The following is a 15,597-nucleotide window of genomic DNA, read 5'->3' as shown; positions in this document are numbered from 1 at the left end:
GCGGCGCCCATGTGTCCCTCACTAATTATGCCGCTTGTTCCTGGACTCGATCCTCCGTGCACGAATCATCCATCGCCATCACCACACACCTCTCTTCACAGCATAGCACTGGTATTGTACGATCAAGTTATTCTACTTACGGACTGCAGAAATCTCGTATATGCATCCACCCTCAAGCCCTCGCGTTGACCCAGAACTGCTTGACAGTGCCTTCAATCTCCTCACTGCTTGCCTGCGACTCGCTAGACTGCGTTCGGAAGAGCCGGATTGCACGGACATCATTCAGTGATGCTTTCTCCAGCGAGTAATCTGGCCCAAGATGATGATATTTCTCCGGACCGGCATCTCCATACAGTTGCTTCAGTCTTGCTTTGACGTCCACACGCGTCTGACGGTCAAGCCTCAAGGCGCGTTCACTCGAGCTTGAAAGCGACGAGGTCGACTCCTCTAGCTCTTCCCGACTCACATCCTCGCCCTCTTGCTCTGACAGAGAGTTTTGCTTGCGTTTGGGCCAAGAGAACTTCCTCGTCAATCGCTCCACTGGGCCCGTCGACATCTCATCGAGTTCCCTGCAGTCTTCCTCTGAAGGTATTCCGGGGCCAATGTTTAGCAGAACCGATATCTCAGAGTCGGATCCATAGAGACCAAAAATTTCATCAAGGGCGATTGCGGTAATCGGATGTGATTGAGGAAAGGTCTCATCGAAGAAAGAGGTATGTTCAACCTTGTAGGGCTTGAGAAAAAATTTGGCAGCTCCAGTTGCCGCAAATGCTTGGGATATGCGACATTTGTCTGGCCGAGGCCCTGGCAGTGTGGTCTTTGTGTTTGCAGGTAATAGGTATGACCTGAATAGCTCGTACTTCGACTCCTGTGGCTTGGACTGCTGTACCACACCCACCGCAAATCTGTGATTGTCAGTCAAGGTGGCATGAGGGTTGATTGAGGGTCAAGCTCGGACTCACGCATATCTGCATCTACTCCGACCATCATTCAAGGTAGGATTGATTGAAGTTGCAGAGAGTAATGTCGCATCCAGATCATACCGTTGCAATGTCTCCTCGATAACCTTGACCAATCGATCTTGATCGAGTTTGAAGCAACGATTGCGTCTGTGCCATCGACTCGTTCGCTCTGCGCAGTCAACCTTCCGTGCGATTTCCATGTATACGGCCATACAAGTCGCAATATCGAGACGATACCGCCCCAACAACAAAGCAATCCATCTGTATTCCTTTGGTCAGTATCAAGCAATGTTTAGTTTGAGAGGAACCTACCCTCCTGTACCAACGCCACAGATCACGTCAAACAATTCGTGAGGAGCTGGAGTTCTAGTGGCCTCGTTCTGTCTGGCAATCTCTTTACATACAGTGTTGAGACTGCTCAGTGTTGCCAAAGCTTGCAGACCGCCACCATCTACAGTCATTAGTACTGAGAACAATCGACATTGGGGCCTAGAATGCAACCTACCTAAGGTGAGAACTTTGAGAGGGCGTTGTTCGCTCATTCCGTGTGTCTCGATGCCTTCAACTGACAACTCCACTGACTGTGATTTTATTCGAACCGAATCTGATGAACTCATGACTTGCGATTCTCCAAACAATGTCGACCTGGGGACTTATGACCAGCTGGTGGGCAGTGGGCAAAGAGGCGTGATGCGCCGAGCCTTGTCACGTGTGGCCCAATTCACCCCATGACCGTTGAAGACGGAGTACGAGCAAGTTGATGATGTGTGACGACACCATCACTGCCTCTGAAATCTGACGAGTACCATCATGGGTTGCGCGGTTTTTGTCGTGTGCACAGCCTGGCACTTTTGGCAAGGCAATGGACGCCCTCATCCGATCGGGGTTTCAAGGGGCCACCTGAGCATCGCCTCTTTTGGTCGTTTCAGCCCCATGGCTGCAGCCTAATCACACCCCCCTGTACAAACCATCGCCTCGAACCAATCAATCTCTTAGCTATCCAAGAGATTGAAATCACCTGCGGATGTGATGGGACTCTATGACTGCGCCTGATCATCTGGCGCCGGCTTAAGGCTGATCCCGCTTTGAGTCAAGCATTTTTCTGGGACCTTTGCACCCCAGACCTAGGGGCCACAGGCACTGAGTCCAATGCACCCTTCGAGTTCCTGTTATGTTAAGAATTGATCAAGGTGTCTTCGTCGTGTTCAAGGGAATTTGTCGTCACGAGCACATGCTTTTATATCAACGATTTGCTCCATCTTGCGGTCAGCGAGTCCCTGGTTCTGTCAACTCATTGTAATACGACACAGCAGCAAACAAGTAGGAATAGGATTGGTCTTCAACTTCGTGGAACAAAGCTTTGGAATAAGCTCCCGGACACCGCCTATCGTCAGGCTACAAACACATATCCAATACGGTGTACAATCAGTGTCCTCTCCATCGCCATGAGCCCTAAGGCAGCAGTCGCCGACACGGTGCCCTCTCGCCCAATTGCCATGGTATCGCTAGATGGAGGGGGCGTTCGTGGACTGTCATCATTGCTCATTTTACGCTTGTTACTCATCCTTGTCACCGAAGAGCTGGCCAAACGCAACACAATTCCCAAAGATCGGACCATCCTCAACCCCCAAGATGTTTTTGACATCGCCGTCGGTACTAGCACTGGTGGTCTGATTGTCCTCATGCTCGTCAAACTCAACATGTCCATCGACGAGTGCATCGAACAATATAAGATTCTCTCTGGACGGATCTTTGCCAAGGAACGGCCAACCATTAAGAGAGTGTTTGGCGACTGGTCAAAGTTCTCCGGCAGAGAACTGCAAAAGTCGATTGAAAGTCTGCTGGCTTCGCGAGGGCACCCCCCTGACCTGAAAATGCGCAGTCCGCATCCAAACAGCATGCAAGGAACTGTTCTTTGCCATGAAAGACCCAATCCACATCCCATCTTCTTCTGCACCCACGAGTGCCAAGGGCCGTACCGACAGCAGATCCTTGACTGCGACCTGGAACTACGGCAGGCAGCTCGAGCAACTTCGGCAGCTCCGTCGTACTTTGAACCGATGATCATAAGAGGGCGCTCGTTCACTGACGGCGGTCTGGGCGAGACCAACAATCCTTCTTGGGAAGGCAAACTTCACTACCACAAGAACCACGGGCTTAACGAGGACGAACAGCTGGTTATGATCAATATCGGGACAGGGACCCTACCACAAGAATTCTTCGCGCAGCCATTACCGACACGACCATGGTGGGCTAAGATGGTCCCCAACGGGGTGGTCAATGCACTTGGTCTTGTCTCAGATCTGGTCAAGATTGCGACGGAATCCGAACAGCGGGCGATTGACTTGTCGTACATTTCCAGCATCATTCCGGATCAGTTCTTCTTTGATAGGTTCAGTGCCGACACCGGACTCCATCACATCAAGCTTGACAACTGGAGGGCCGTCAAGGACACCGACGGTCCCAGCGAGATCGAAAGCAAGACCAACGCGTACCTCAAGAAGCCAGAAGTTCGAGAGCGCCTCGTGGTTGCCGCGAGGAGACTGGCGGATGTCTATGTCAGTCGTAACAACAAGCCCGTTTCTCCGTCGAGCACTCTGTCCGAAGAGATCGCGTCCATCCTGCCTCAAGGGTCGTCCCTGGAAGACGTCGCTAGAGTCGACCTCACCATCCAATTGGGTTACGACACCCCTTCGGGTCCGCATCAATCGACCTTGAGACGCCACAGCATCATGCTCAATCATGCGACGAGTCACGGTGGTGATAAAGCCCCCAGCCTGATCACGGGTTCCGACCCAACTCGATCGGCAGAAACCTCTCAACCGCCTACTCCCAATCCCGCACGCAAATCCTCACTCACCAATCATGATGAGATCACCGTCGAACCTGAAGAGTCGGACTTGCAGGGTGAAGGAGATCAATTCGACGAGTCCAAGGAAATTCCAATCACACCATTATACCATCCCCCATCGACAGGCCGGTCACCAACCAGGAAACCGAGACGAGCATTGACATATCCTCCTCGCTCTAGCCGAGTCGAAGATGAGTGAATGGGACATGATATCGTCAGCATCAACGGCCGCAACGGCAGCGGCACCATTACCAGCAGTGTTGTGTCGGAGATGCATGTTGTAGCGTTCAGCGTGGGGGTACAGCTGTACAGTATCTTTGCAGTCATCGGAGCGAGCATAGATTGATGATGTTGTTTCGTGCTAGCGCTACTTTGGAATAGAAAAAACAGACAACTGTCATGTGACTTTGAAAGGTGTCGACGACAAGGGAATAAGTTATTGACATGATGCTCTGAATCTTCAGGGCTGTTTTGGTGATTTTCCGTGCGCTGTTGAAACATCAATCGAGTCACTCCTCAGTCACTACCCATGAACGAACTGAAATGTGGACATGTGAATAGTTCTGTATCTGGGGAGAAAGTGTACAATTGAAAAAGTACCGTGGCAGATTGTTTCTTACTCTACTTTGTAGGTAGACATGGATAAAAAGTCGTTGAAGATGTGACATGACTTTCCATTTTGGTCAGAACCACCTGCCACATATATAGACATATACATATATGCACACCCAAGCATTAGACACTCGCACGCGGGCATCCTCGTAAACATTTCCCCCCCCCGAAAGTGTGAAAAATCATATCCAACCGTGCTCCCACCGTTTGGAAGGGTCAACTTGAGAATTCTCCCTTTGCAAGTCGTCAATCATACTCTGGAGGACCATGTCGGTCCTCCGCGGGTCGTACTGTCGGAGGTAATTCGTGTTGCCAAAGTAATAACTGTCGACGTCGAACTCGGATTGCTCGAATTCCGAACAACGGTCGTCGTCGTAGTGAGAACTGGCGGCGTACGAGGGGGGCTTGGGGGAGTCCACGTGTGGAGAGTGTGGAGGTCTGAGGAGGACGTCGTCATTTTGATATTGCGATGGTGATTGTTGTGGTGGTTGTTGCGGTTGCGGTTGATGATGATGTTGTTGTGGTTTGAAATTCCCCCAATGTTGAGAAGGTGAAGAAGGCACACGAGGTGTCGTACCGTCAATGTACGGAGATCGTTCAATCACCGGAGACAATATGCTCGGGCGACGGTAGTAATTGTTGCTACGGTACCTGCCGGATGGAGTGTACGCGGGTGCAGGGGCCCGAGACAGGGAAGATGAAGATGGTGGAGGACCATGACGAAATTGTTGCTGTTGCTGTTGCTGCTGCTGCTGCTGCTGCTTTTGTTGTTGTCGGTTTTTCTCATCATTGTGATGTGACTTTTCATAATGGTCGATGACTGCATCATAAGATTCGACACTGCCTATTTCCCGAACCTTGTCGAGGACCTGTTCACTCCAGTTGTCGTCGTCGGTGTCCTTCTCGGGCGCGTAGATGACGGGACCGGGTTCACTGAGACCTTGTTTTTCTCGGTACTCGTACCGTGGCGGGCCCGTCTCGAACCCCAGTTCGTGTCCAAAGTCTTTGGAGGTGTTTGTGCTCTTGACGGACCGATTGGCTCCCACACTCGAACCGAAAGCCCAAAGATCCCACATGACCTTACCGAGGGAAGGCAACGAGGCGGTGACGATGCTGAGGTTCATGACGACCTGAACCCAGGTCTGCAGGGTGACCAGGTCCCACGTCGGGTCCTTGGAGACGATGACGAGTCGGAGATGGTAGATTTGAGGAGCCGTGACCAGAGGCAAGACGAACCTCGTGCCGAACAGCACGCAGGCAAAGATCTTTTTGTCGCGGGTGGTTGATACTTTGCACATCATGATGACGGGCATAACGAGCGTGGCGGCATCTATGGCGATGCTGGCGATGATGAAGGACGTAAGGAATGTTTGCTGCGGGTTGCAATGGTCAGTATACGTCGTAGGTCGAACAAGTATCAGAAGGCAAGACTCACTCGGTCGACACATCTGTCGGCCGCCACCAACCATGGCGTAGGAAGAGAGCATTGGAATGCAAGTATGGCCAGCGCAAGCGCCGAGTATACGACAATGATTCCAAGCAAGCAATTGCAACCAATCCGGACCAGCCGTGGTGGCTCGACATTCTTGATGAGCAGTACTACAATGACTTGGCCCAAAGCAAGTACAAGTTGAAAAAGGAGGTTCGCCCCGTAGGTGAGCTACCGAGGAGATACAAGTCAGCACTCTCATTCATATATCCAGTACTACAGCCCCCAGCTCTGGATCCCTAGTCGTTTTCGAAGAAAGATCAACAAAACATACCTTTTCGAATGTTGATACCTGATCTGCATCCAACGTGTCGACATGACGGCCGAGGCCATTCGAGATCGCCAAGCGTACAAACGCGGTTTGTGCCAGTGCAAACACCTGTTTATATTGTTGTGATGAGCGTCCTGTTGTTGTGTATACAACGGTGGCAGAGAGCAAAGACGGGTGTCACTCACCAGAGCAACGGGCAACAAGATATCGGTAGATTCAACGATTCGACTGATCCGGTGTCTCGCCACTCCACGCACCGTCACCACCAGGACCGAAACACAAGCAAGAACGATTGTGAGAATTTCCAAGACTGATCCATGATACTGTTGTCCGTCTCCTTTCGCCTGCACCTCGCTCGCCATAAAGTTCAACCTCCTCTCCAGACTTGGTGCCTGGTTAAACCATTTAAGAAAGAGCGTACAGCAAAAAGCCCAACTTCGACAAGAGGGAGTAGAGAGAAAGAGGGTAGATAGATACGCGAGAACGGACCACCCCATGAGGTATATGAGGGTTCGTGGCTCTGCAAAAAGAGAAAAAAAGGTTTCAGCACAGGGCACACGCGAGCGAACTGGCAAAAGGCCAGCCGGAAGGGGGAGCAATCGCGTATGAAGGGACTCCGTAGAGAGCCATGGACGGCGAGTTCGAGCCTGGAGAGCCCCATTCGTGCACCTCCACAGGCCTCACGTCACAGGCAGGTGTGCATTGATAACAAAAACGGCAGAAAGACAAGGTGAAAGGGCCATGTCAACGATGAGGTAAGAGAAGAGGGTGGTCTAGGCGGCACCCAGATGTTGCATAGACACCACGTCTGAGGGATGTCGTCTTGGACGTCAAGTTGCCCGATTCGACCAGTGACCGGCAGGGGCAAAATGGTCGAGGGTCACTGACCGGGACACATCCATCTCGATTTCGGTCATTTGGTCTTCCCGTAATGGCAATGAAAGGTGATGGAAGCTTTCAAAAGTGGAAGCGAAGGGTGTTCTTGGTCGTGTGTCGGACATGTAAAACTCTTTCACAAGCCAGGGAAGTCGTTTAACAAACGTCGTGACTTGTCAATCAAATTCGGAAAAGACAAACTACTCACCCTACCTCGCTTGAGTCGCGTCTGGGAGGTCCAGAAGATCTGTCAGGGTCCTAGAGTGTGTGCAGGACCGCTCTTCGACTCTGTTTCTCGACCAGACAAAATCCGAATCGTATGGGATCTTTTGTCTCGCGTGGTCAAGGGCGTCCGGGCGGTAGTGGTATCAGCGTCACCTACTCGTGCAGCAGGGTGTTTCATGGCGAGGAAATCGTCATTTTGGGACAGTGCGTGCATCTTCACCTCCAGACCCTTGGATCAGAACCAGTCTCGAGTGTTTTGAATGCTCACGCGTTTGACAGGCGATTTTGACAGCAGTTTGAAGTTGGTCGATGCTCATTTTCCAGCCCGCGACGACGTGGCTGTTTTTGGTTTAGCGCAGACTTGGCGTGGCATCTGGACACTCTTAGAGTGCCGAATACATCGCCCCTTTTTCCCTCCTCCATATCCATACAACCCACCACAACGGGCTTACGAGTACAGACCGTGTCATGCTGCGGATTCTACGGCCATCGGTTTATCTTCAAGGCTCTTTTAACCGGTGGACTGATACATGCGTTCAATTTTCATCTCTATCGCCACGACTGATTCATCAACGGTAGGAAGCAGGTGATATTCGTTCAAGGCGTCTTTATTAAAGGAAACAAAACAACTTCCTGCTGTTGTTGTTTAATTACTCGGGTGTCGATTCGTATCTGACACTGCTACTAGAAGAAATCAATCAGCTCTTGACAACGCGACCACCAAATGTCTCAACGCAGCCGAGTCAAATTCCACCAACTGGGTACTGTGAGAGGTGCCAAAGGTCTCTTCAGCTGTAAAATCGCATAAAAACACACCGTCGATCTCGTCAATGGCCGCCCCATGTTCAGACTCCAAATGTTCTTGCTCTGTTACGTTCTTCGAACCAACAATTCTTTTGGAACAGCACCGTCTCCAAGAATTTCTTCATGCCATTGAGTACAATTCCCAATCTTCGATTCAAGACGTCAGGGTTGTTGCCGTCCACGGCACCATCCGCTTCTCCCGTTTGTACTTCCTTCAACCGCACCGCAATGCAGATCACGCCCCAAGCAATATCCTGGAATCTGGTGACAGCCTTGTCCAGGTCGGCCATGGCGCGGCAGGTCACCCCCACGTCCAATGGTGGAGGATCTGGAAACATGTTTGCGGCCGGGCCACCTCCGATGATCAAGGTCATGGTCATTTGTCTCAATGCCAGCATGTCCATGTTCTGCTTGAGCTTGACCTCGAAATGAGCCACATACGCCATGATGTCTCCCAGCCGGTCGGCTCCAACGCAACTCGTCAGGTTCCTGATCCACTTCTCTACAAACCAATGATAATTTGTTGCTCGTGTTGAGAGTCGCTTGAAAACATCCAGCTCTGCCCTCATGGCTGCAATATTATCGGGATCATTGAGTTCTGCTTGCCGCTGCCCATTTCCATGCGTGTCTGCTCCTGGTCCGTCTCTTGCGAAGAAGGCATTTGCTCGAGGCCTTCTCATCCGAGGTGGCGGTGAACCGGTGGTGAAGTTGTCGTTGTCGTCGGGACGAGGCCTACGGAAAGCGTACTCATTCGGAACAGGTCTTGGTGGTGGTGTGGTGAACGGAGAGCGATTGGCTCTGTCTGACGGTGGTGGTGGTGGTGGTGGTGGTGGTGCTCTTGGAGGAGGAGGAGGAGGAGGACGGCACCGTTTTTGCAGTTCCTCGTCATATGCTGCTCTCGTCGCGACGTTGGAGAGGACCTCATAGGCGTCATGAACGCGAATAAACTCTTCGGCCTTTCCACCTTTGTCAGGGTGGGTTTTGAGGACGAGTTTCTTGTAGGAGGAAGAGATTGCCGCAATGTCTGCGGTCTGCGCGACTCCGAGGACAGAATAGTAGGTGGGCATCGTCGCGACGAGAGGAGTGGGAAGATAGGAAGGAGTTTTGGCGATGGAAGAAGAAGAAGAAGGAGAAGTAAGTCGCGACGAGGAATAATTTCATTGTGCCTGAGCGAGAGAATCAACAACGGTGTGAGGAAGTGAATGTGTGTTTTAAATTGATCTCGCGACGCCTTTGGTGAAAGGTTGGCGGTGGTAATCGCGACCGTGTCGACACGTGAGGCGGTCAATACTGTGAGTACTACTCTTTGATACACGGTAAGTTACCATGAATGAGGTTTTCCATTGTTCACCAATTGTTGCCGACGTCACACAGACGTGAATACTGTCACCAAGATACCTGTAATTGGTATACCTGGGAGTGGGTGGTGTAGGTGGTCACCTCTGTTCAGATGAGCGAGAAGGGAATGGATGATATTACCGTCCTGTATTTCTGTCAAGACACGATACAAGAGATGCACTTGATGAGCTTGCTATTGAGATGCCTAACAGTCTCAATGCTTTAGTCTCATGCTTTGTGTACGTGAGTGACCTTTTGAACAAGAGATATTATATACTGAACCCCTTTGGTCTTTAGGTTACTTGACAATTCCAATCTACTCGTCTCATACATTTTGTTGGTGTCTGACCCTTTGAAGCAGAGACATACTGAGTTCCTCTTGGTACTGGAGTATTTCAGACTCGTTCAACACACTGGTGGTCAGATATCGATCATTTTTCCTTTGTCTTCATCATCAGACATTTCCTCCATTCAATTCGTATCTTAGTCTCTCCTCGATGAATGTGGTGACCATCATGCATAACATGCTCGAGTACAGTTTTCTTTTTGAGATTATGAATCCAAAAAAGACATGCCGTCTCAAGTTGACACAGTTTCTACTCGTAGTATATCATACAGTATTTTAACAAGCAAGGTAGACTGATGAAGACCATCTGGTTCCGTTCACCACTTACGGTGCAGTACATGCAGTATTATTGCTATACTACTTCACGAGGTCCAGTACTTGTGGTCTGTAGTTTGTTTGTTTGTCGTTTCTGCACTCTGTAAAACTGGAGTAAGAGTACAGAAGTACCCAGGTACTTTTTGCTGCGCCACCAAGAAGAAAAAAACTCCCTCTCACTTCCTCTCCTTCACGTTTGGGATACTATACGGAGTAATTCAAACAAGAATATTCCAACCCAAATTCCGACCTACAGTATCAACATTTCATAACTGTAACGAGTAGAATTGTCTCGGATATTTTACTTTCAATTACTTACCTACTCTATCTGACGTGGCCTCCCCTTGTTGATCATGAGTACCGAGTACCAGTTAGTGTATCTTTCCAGTCGAACGAGGATGGGAAATCATAGATGAAATCATTTAGAAATGATGATCCAGATCATCACCTGTACCCTAGACTACTCACTCGTTGCAGTAAGTAGACCCCTATTCTATTAATATAATTCTATAGGATACAGAGTAAATCATTTTACTAAACTCGCAGACTTGGGTATTATTGCCAGTAGCCTTTCCCCATGTCTCACCAACATACTCAGTATTGTACATCTCTTTTTTTTTAAACGCCGGACTCCATACATACTCGTTATGTGCACGACGGTCAGGAGTATCATCTACCTTGGCTGGGTAAGTTTCTTTACGGTCGAACCACCTCGGCCTTTCAAGGACAAAAGAAACCCTTTTTTTCTTCTTTTTTTACTTATCAAAATTCTAGCTTCATGCATGTTCCAGAACCTGGACAAACTAAATAGTTCAAAAACATCCTTTTGAAGGAAACCAATCACTGTCCATCATTCTCTACGAGAAATGTATCTCCCTTTACTTCGTAACTCGTAGACTCGTCTCTTTGCACAGCCACAAAACCCTGAATCCTCTTTTTGCTTTTTGCCACATTCTCCATCAGTCCCTGCATATCTCTCCACAAAACTTTGATCTACACTGCAAATACGAGGTACTCGTCACCTACTCAATGCTTCTCATGTTCGTTGCTGTCACTGTCCTCCAATCCTTTGTAACCACTCACAATCACTGGATATTTGAGCCGCGTACTCTCCTACTCGTACGATACTCTTGTCACCGCCGATCCCCAAGGGCCGGGGGGGCGAGGGGAGAAGGGAGGACTTTTGTGACTCGAACAAACCAATGACTTTGTTACTTTTGCACAAAATCTTTTCTTAGAATTTGCTAACCTAATCACCAACAAAAATCTTGTACTCGTCTCGTATATTTCCCGTACGAGCCGTGTCTTTTGGCTCCGTGGTTCTTTGTCTGCCCACCACAATACCGGGGGGTTCAACGACTTTAAAAACCCATCTAGTGAATATCGCCACAGTCTTGTCTCTCGGGTGGTCAATTCAATCCAATGGTCCCCCCCGGTCTCCCCTTTCTCCCCGTTTTCATCCCACCCCTTCCTCGCTTCCCCCGTTCGCGAGTACGACAAGACCCTCGTTCGGCTACAGAAGCCTCTCTCCCACCAATAAAATAAACAAGGACTCAAAAGAGCCAAAATTAGATGGTCGACACATTGATTGATCTTTGTTGCCACCTCTTCACAAAATAGAGAAGGAAAAAAAAGGATAGTTTTCTGACAATGTGGGTATCTCGAAAGTTCATGTATCTCGTCAAAATGAATAAGGCGGATCTTTGGTTCAGGGACCCGTGTATCATCCCGTCATTCAGTCGTCCTGTCGTGTGTACTGAAAAGAAAAAACCCCTCGGGGTTGTAGTAAGAAGTGTGTCCTTTGAAGGGAAGCCCAACCAAAAAAAAACTTCGCAAGATACCTCCTCCTCTTTTCCACCACCTTCTTTGTCGCTGAAATCAATGTACAGACCCGTCCGAGGTGAAACAAATGACAAAAAACCCAGCTGTGCTGCCGTGTTGCAACTGGTATGGCCTCGCGCCATTCGGGGTATCAAATAGTATAGCACTGGCTTATTGACAAAGCAAAGCCAGAATCTTCTTGTAGTAGATTGGAATATGCCGTAGGAAAGTCGTCGTGTTCGTGATGGAAAATAAGTAAATTAACAAATAGCAAAATCAAACTTCGAGGGATTGATTGTAAAAGTTGCGCGCATTCGTCGGTCAATAGGTCAATAATTCAACCACATCTCCAGAGGATCCAGAATGGACGTGTCGGTGGGCCCAATCTCACCGTCCACCATGACTTCGGTGCTGGACGGTGCCACGAATTCTTGTTTCAGTGATAGATCGGCTTGGGTTGGGGCGAATTCGACAATCATATCCTGTCCTTCAGGAAGCTCTCGGACCACGTCTTCGTCGACAATGATGTGCAGTCCTCGAGAGTTGATGTGTGTCACTTGGGTGACCCGGTGAGGATCTATGTTGAATTTCTCCGAGATGCCATTAATTAAATCTTTGACTGTTCTTTGCATCAGATAGACCGCCCGATAGTATTCTTTGGCTGCATCTTTCTGGCGCACGTAGAAACATGCCACTGTGAACACGTCAGTGAGAATTCTGTAGACAGACATAGACAACCTACCTGGTCGAATTGGTTTCTCGATTGGTGGATGGTAATCACTGTCCACATCGACGGCGAACAAATCTTTCTTCGATGCCGATTCAGGCTCCGTCTTTGGTATCTTGATGGCCTTCGACGTCGAGGCGCTTGGCTTGTTTTCAGCCTCGCTTTCACCCTCTTCTTGGATCGCCGACTGTTGCAGTTGTGAGAATCTCCTCTTTGGAGTAGCCTGGGATGCTGAGCTCGAGCTTGGAGAATCGGCATTGGATGTGGGCGAATTTGAGACACTTGGGCGTGACTCCCAAGTTGTTGTCCTCACGATCTCCTTCATGTCAGGATCGTCCCCTGGTAGTTTGACTGGATGCAGGTCCGGGTCGTCCTCTGGATCTCCTCGGAGGAAGAGCACGCTGATCGGTTTCGTCGAAGAGAACATATCCTGCATGCTGACCAGCTTGATTTGAAGGTCTTCTTCAGCCGAGAATTTGAGGCCCTCGCTCTCAGAGTCCACTGACCAAGTGCGCTTGTGCTTCATGACTTTGCCTGGTCGAGACCCGGAAGGTTTGGCTATGGATCCGCTTCTCCTCCTCTTTCCAGAATTTGCTAAACCCGCCTCGGCTTGAGCGATTTGTTGCTTCAATTTCTCGATTGTCTTCTTCACGTGTGCGACGTCATTCGAAAGCTTTCTCTCTGCGCCATGATCTCGGAACAGCTTGACTTTGGAGAAGCACACTTCTGGCTCTTGACTGGGACCTGCCGGTGTGAGGATCTCCGTTTTCGCGCACAGTCGAACCGGAATGCCTTTGACGCCCTTGGAGTGACTAAAGTCTGTCGAAAGGAAATTGAAGCGAAGGGACAAAGTGCAGTCGGGGCCACCATTTACAGAGTTGGGAAACCAAGTCACAGCAAAGCCGTCGAAAGACGCCTTTTCAAGTTGGACCTGAGCTCTCCGCAGTTCGTCGTCGCCCGAATCGGGCTCGACGTATTCTACTGCAAGGAGCCTTCCTCCGCGCTGATGAGCCTCGTTTGAGCCGCGACCTTCTTTCCATAATTGCCAACAGGACCCGGGCCGTGCTCGCTGTTGCTCATCCTCGAAAGAAACTCGGACATAGGTGCGGTACTGGAACGGTGTTTGTCCAGGAAGCTGTGTCATGGGTGGGGTCTGGTCCCAAATGGCCATCGTATAAGCTTGGCCTTTGTTGAGGTATGTGATGGGAATCTCGTCTGCATGTCGAACCATCGCTGTAGGTGCATTCAACGTAGTGTGGAATCGAAACCTAAATCACGCATTAGAAAATTATTTGATCAAACCAGAAAAGCACTTACTGCTCGCCCATTGGAAGACTGGTCATTCCAACAACGCCAGGCATAGACTGCTGCATAGAGCGGCCCCTGCTCAACTGTTGCTGACCTATCTCGGCCTGTGTTGGCGTGGTCTTCTGCGGGGTGTCGTCCATTGCGACGTAGCCAGAATCCTGATGCTGAAGAAACTGCTGAGGTGCAAAGGTCTGTGGTTGCGGTGGTGGTGGTGGCACATTCAGGGGTGCTTGCTGCTGGAACGGGTCGTGAAACATTTGATGTTGTTGTAAGAGGTGAGGGTTGAAGTGCTGGAGATGCATCATGGGATCCTGCGCATGGAGGCTATGAATCGAGTGCGGCATTGACAATGGCGTATTCATTCCCATGCCCGGCGTGTGGAGGTCACCGGCTTGGGGATGGTAGAGGGTGCCAAAGCCACCCGGCGTGGGTGTGTAATACCCTGGCGGCTGGTTGGCAAAGGCTGAAAAGGCGAAAGAGTTGGGGTCCATGATAGAGGGCGTGAATCTCCAGGTGTCAGTGAATGGTTTGGGTGTAGCATCCTGTTCTTTTGCTTCGGATTGAGTGTCGAAGCCTCTGGAGAAGTAGTCAGCGTCTGTAGCGACGTCGTCTTCGTGGTCGGAAGACAGAAGTGTGGGCGACATGGTGAGAGCTGGGAGACATTCTAACGCGAGCATGACAGGAGGATAGATAGATGAAGACGTTGAAACTGAAAAGGAAGAGAGAGATCGAGACTTACGGTTGAGTGGTGGGTGGTTCGTCGATAATCGCCTCGCTTAGAGTGGACGATCGGCGGATAGGTCCCCCCTTCCCTTGAACAGCTGACGAGGTTGATCCAGGGCCAACGTCGGGAAAGGTCTGCTTGAAGGCCTCGTACAACTGCTCATCGGGTTTCTGGGTATTGCGCCTGTGCAAAAGAGATGACGGTCAGTATGCGAGCCAAGTCGGCAACAAGTGAAACGAAGGGATCGCAAGGACGAACCGGTTGCGAAACATTTGCGGCGGAGGTGGCGTCTCAGGCTGCGAGTCTCAGAGTGACTGGGGTCAAACCAACGACATCCGGACGTCTAATGGTCGAACGTGGTGATGCCACTTGGCGTAGTGGCATGTAGGGGCGTGGATTGGGAAGCTGATCTGATCCGGAGGTTGAAGTCTAGAAGAGAGGCGAGACCAGGATATGTGAGGTGGTTGAGCGTTGCTGCGCCTTGCTGCGTGCGCGTTGGCTATGTTTATTATAGCAAGTGTCTCGCGTAATAATGCACGGAGTTCGTGGTAGGAGGAGAGCAACACAACGGAATGGACGGGGGAGGCTGTATTTCAATGATCACGAAGCGACAGTGAACGATCGACAGAGGTCCCGGGGAGCACGAATGAACAAAAAGAGTCGAGAGGTTTTTGGCTTTCCTCGAGGTAGGGCAAGGTCGGTCGAGGCGAGGTGAGGTGAGGTGAGGTGTATGAGGTACGGGTCCGAGAAGGTGAAGTCTTCTAGTAGGTCCAAACGACCGGGGGGTGTCTGGATGCTGCTAGTCCTAGTCCTGGTCCTTGTATATTCCCATGGGCCTGGATGGCCTTTGTCCTCAGCGGAGTCGGAGGGAATAGTAGGTGTTGTGATTGGGGGTGATAGATTCCAGGATGGTTTGAACCAAGGGAAG

At 50.2% G+C, this 15,597-nt stretch overlaps 5 protein-coding genes across 5 annotated transcripts; 2 read left to right on the top strand and 3 right to left on the bottom strand.

Annotated features, from left to right (window-relative positions):
* Positions 1-20: 20 nt before the first annotated feature.
* PV06_04675 (uncharacterized protein) lies at positions 21-1,636 on the bottom strand. The gene is made up of 4 exons (XM_016405596.1): positions 1,468-1,636; positions 1,275-1,413; positions 963-1,223; positions 21-905 (listed from the first exon to the last, which is right to left on the bottom strand). The coding sequence occupies exons 1-4, from the start codon at positions 1,577-1,579 to the stop codon at positions 173-175; spliced, it is 1,245 nt and encodes a 414-aa protein (XP_016263802.1). The 5' UTR covers positions 1,580-1,636; the 3' UTR covers positions 21-172.
* On the top strand, positions 85-4,555 carry PV06_04674 (uncharacterized protein). The gene has a single exon (XM_016405595.1). The coding sequence runs from the start codon at positions 2,408-2,410 to the stop codon at positions 4,010-4,012; it is 1,605 nt and encodes a 534-aa protein (XP_016263801.1). The 5' UTR covers positions 85-2,407; the 3' UTR covers positions 4,013-4,555.
* PV06_04673 (uncharacterized protein) lies at positions 4,416-6,639 on the bottom strand. Its single transcript, XM_016405594.1, has 4 exons — positions 6,371-6,639; positions 6,189-6,293; positions 5,861-6,085; positions 4,416-5,798 (listed from the first exon to the last, which is right to left on the bottom strand). The coding sequence occupies exons 1-4, from the start codon at positions 6,545-6,547 to the stop codon at positions 4,608-4,610; spliced, it is 1,698 nt and encodes a 565-aa protein (XP_016263800.1). The 5' UTR covers positions 6,548-6,639; the 3' UTR covers positions 4,416-4,607.
* A 1,317-nt stretch (positions 6,640-7,956) lies between these two features.
* On the top strand, positions 7,957-8,898 carry PV06_04672 (uncharacterized protein). The gene has a single exon (XM_016405593.1). The coding sequence runs from the start codon at positions 8,117-8,119 to the stop codon at positions 8,624-8,626; it is 510 nt and encodes a 169-aa protein (XP_016263799.1). The 5' UTR covers positions 7,957-8,116; the 3' UTR covers positions 8,627-8,898.
* A 2,754-nt stretch (positions 8,899-11,652) lies between these two features.
* On the bottom strand, positions 11,653-15,597 carry PV06_04671 (uncharacterized protein). Its single transcript, XM_016405592.1, has 5 exons — positions 14,928-15,597; positions 14,685-14,852; positions 13,955-14,521; positions 12,653-13,905; positions 11,653-12,604 (listed from the first exon to the last, which is right to left on the bottom strand). The coding sequence occupies exons 1-5, from the start codon at positions 14,939-14,941 to the stop codon at positions 12,240-12,242; spliced, it is 2,367 nt and encodes a 788-aa protein (XP_016263798.1). The 5' UTR covers positions 14,942-15,597; the 3' UTR covers positions 11,653-12,239.

This window comes from Exophiala oligosperma (assembly GCF_000835515.1).
Source record: "Exophiala oligosperma strain CBS 72588 unplaced genomic scaffold supercont1.4, whole genome shotgun sequence".
In the NCBI taxonomy this organism is placed as follows: domain Eukaryota; kingdom Fungi; phylum Ascomycota; class Eurotiomycetes; order Chaetothyriales; family Herpotrichiellaceae; genus Exophiala; species Exophiala oligosperma.
Note: the sequence above shows the minus strand (reverse complement) of the source record. Positions and strands in the feature narration are given on the sequence as shown.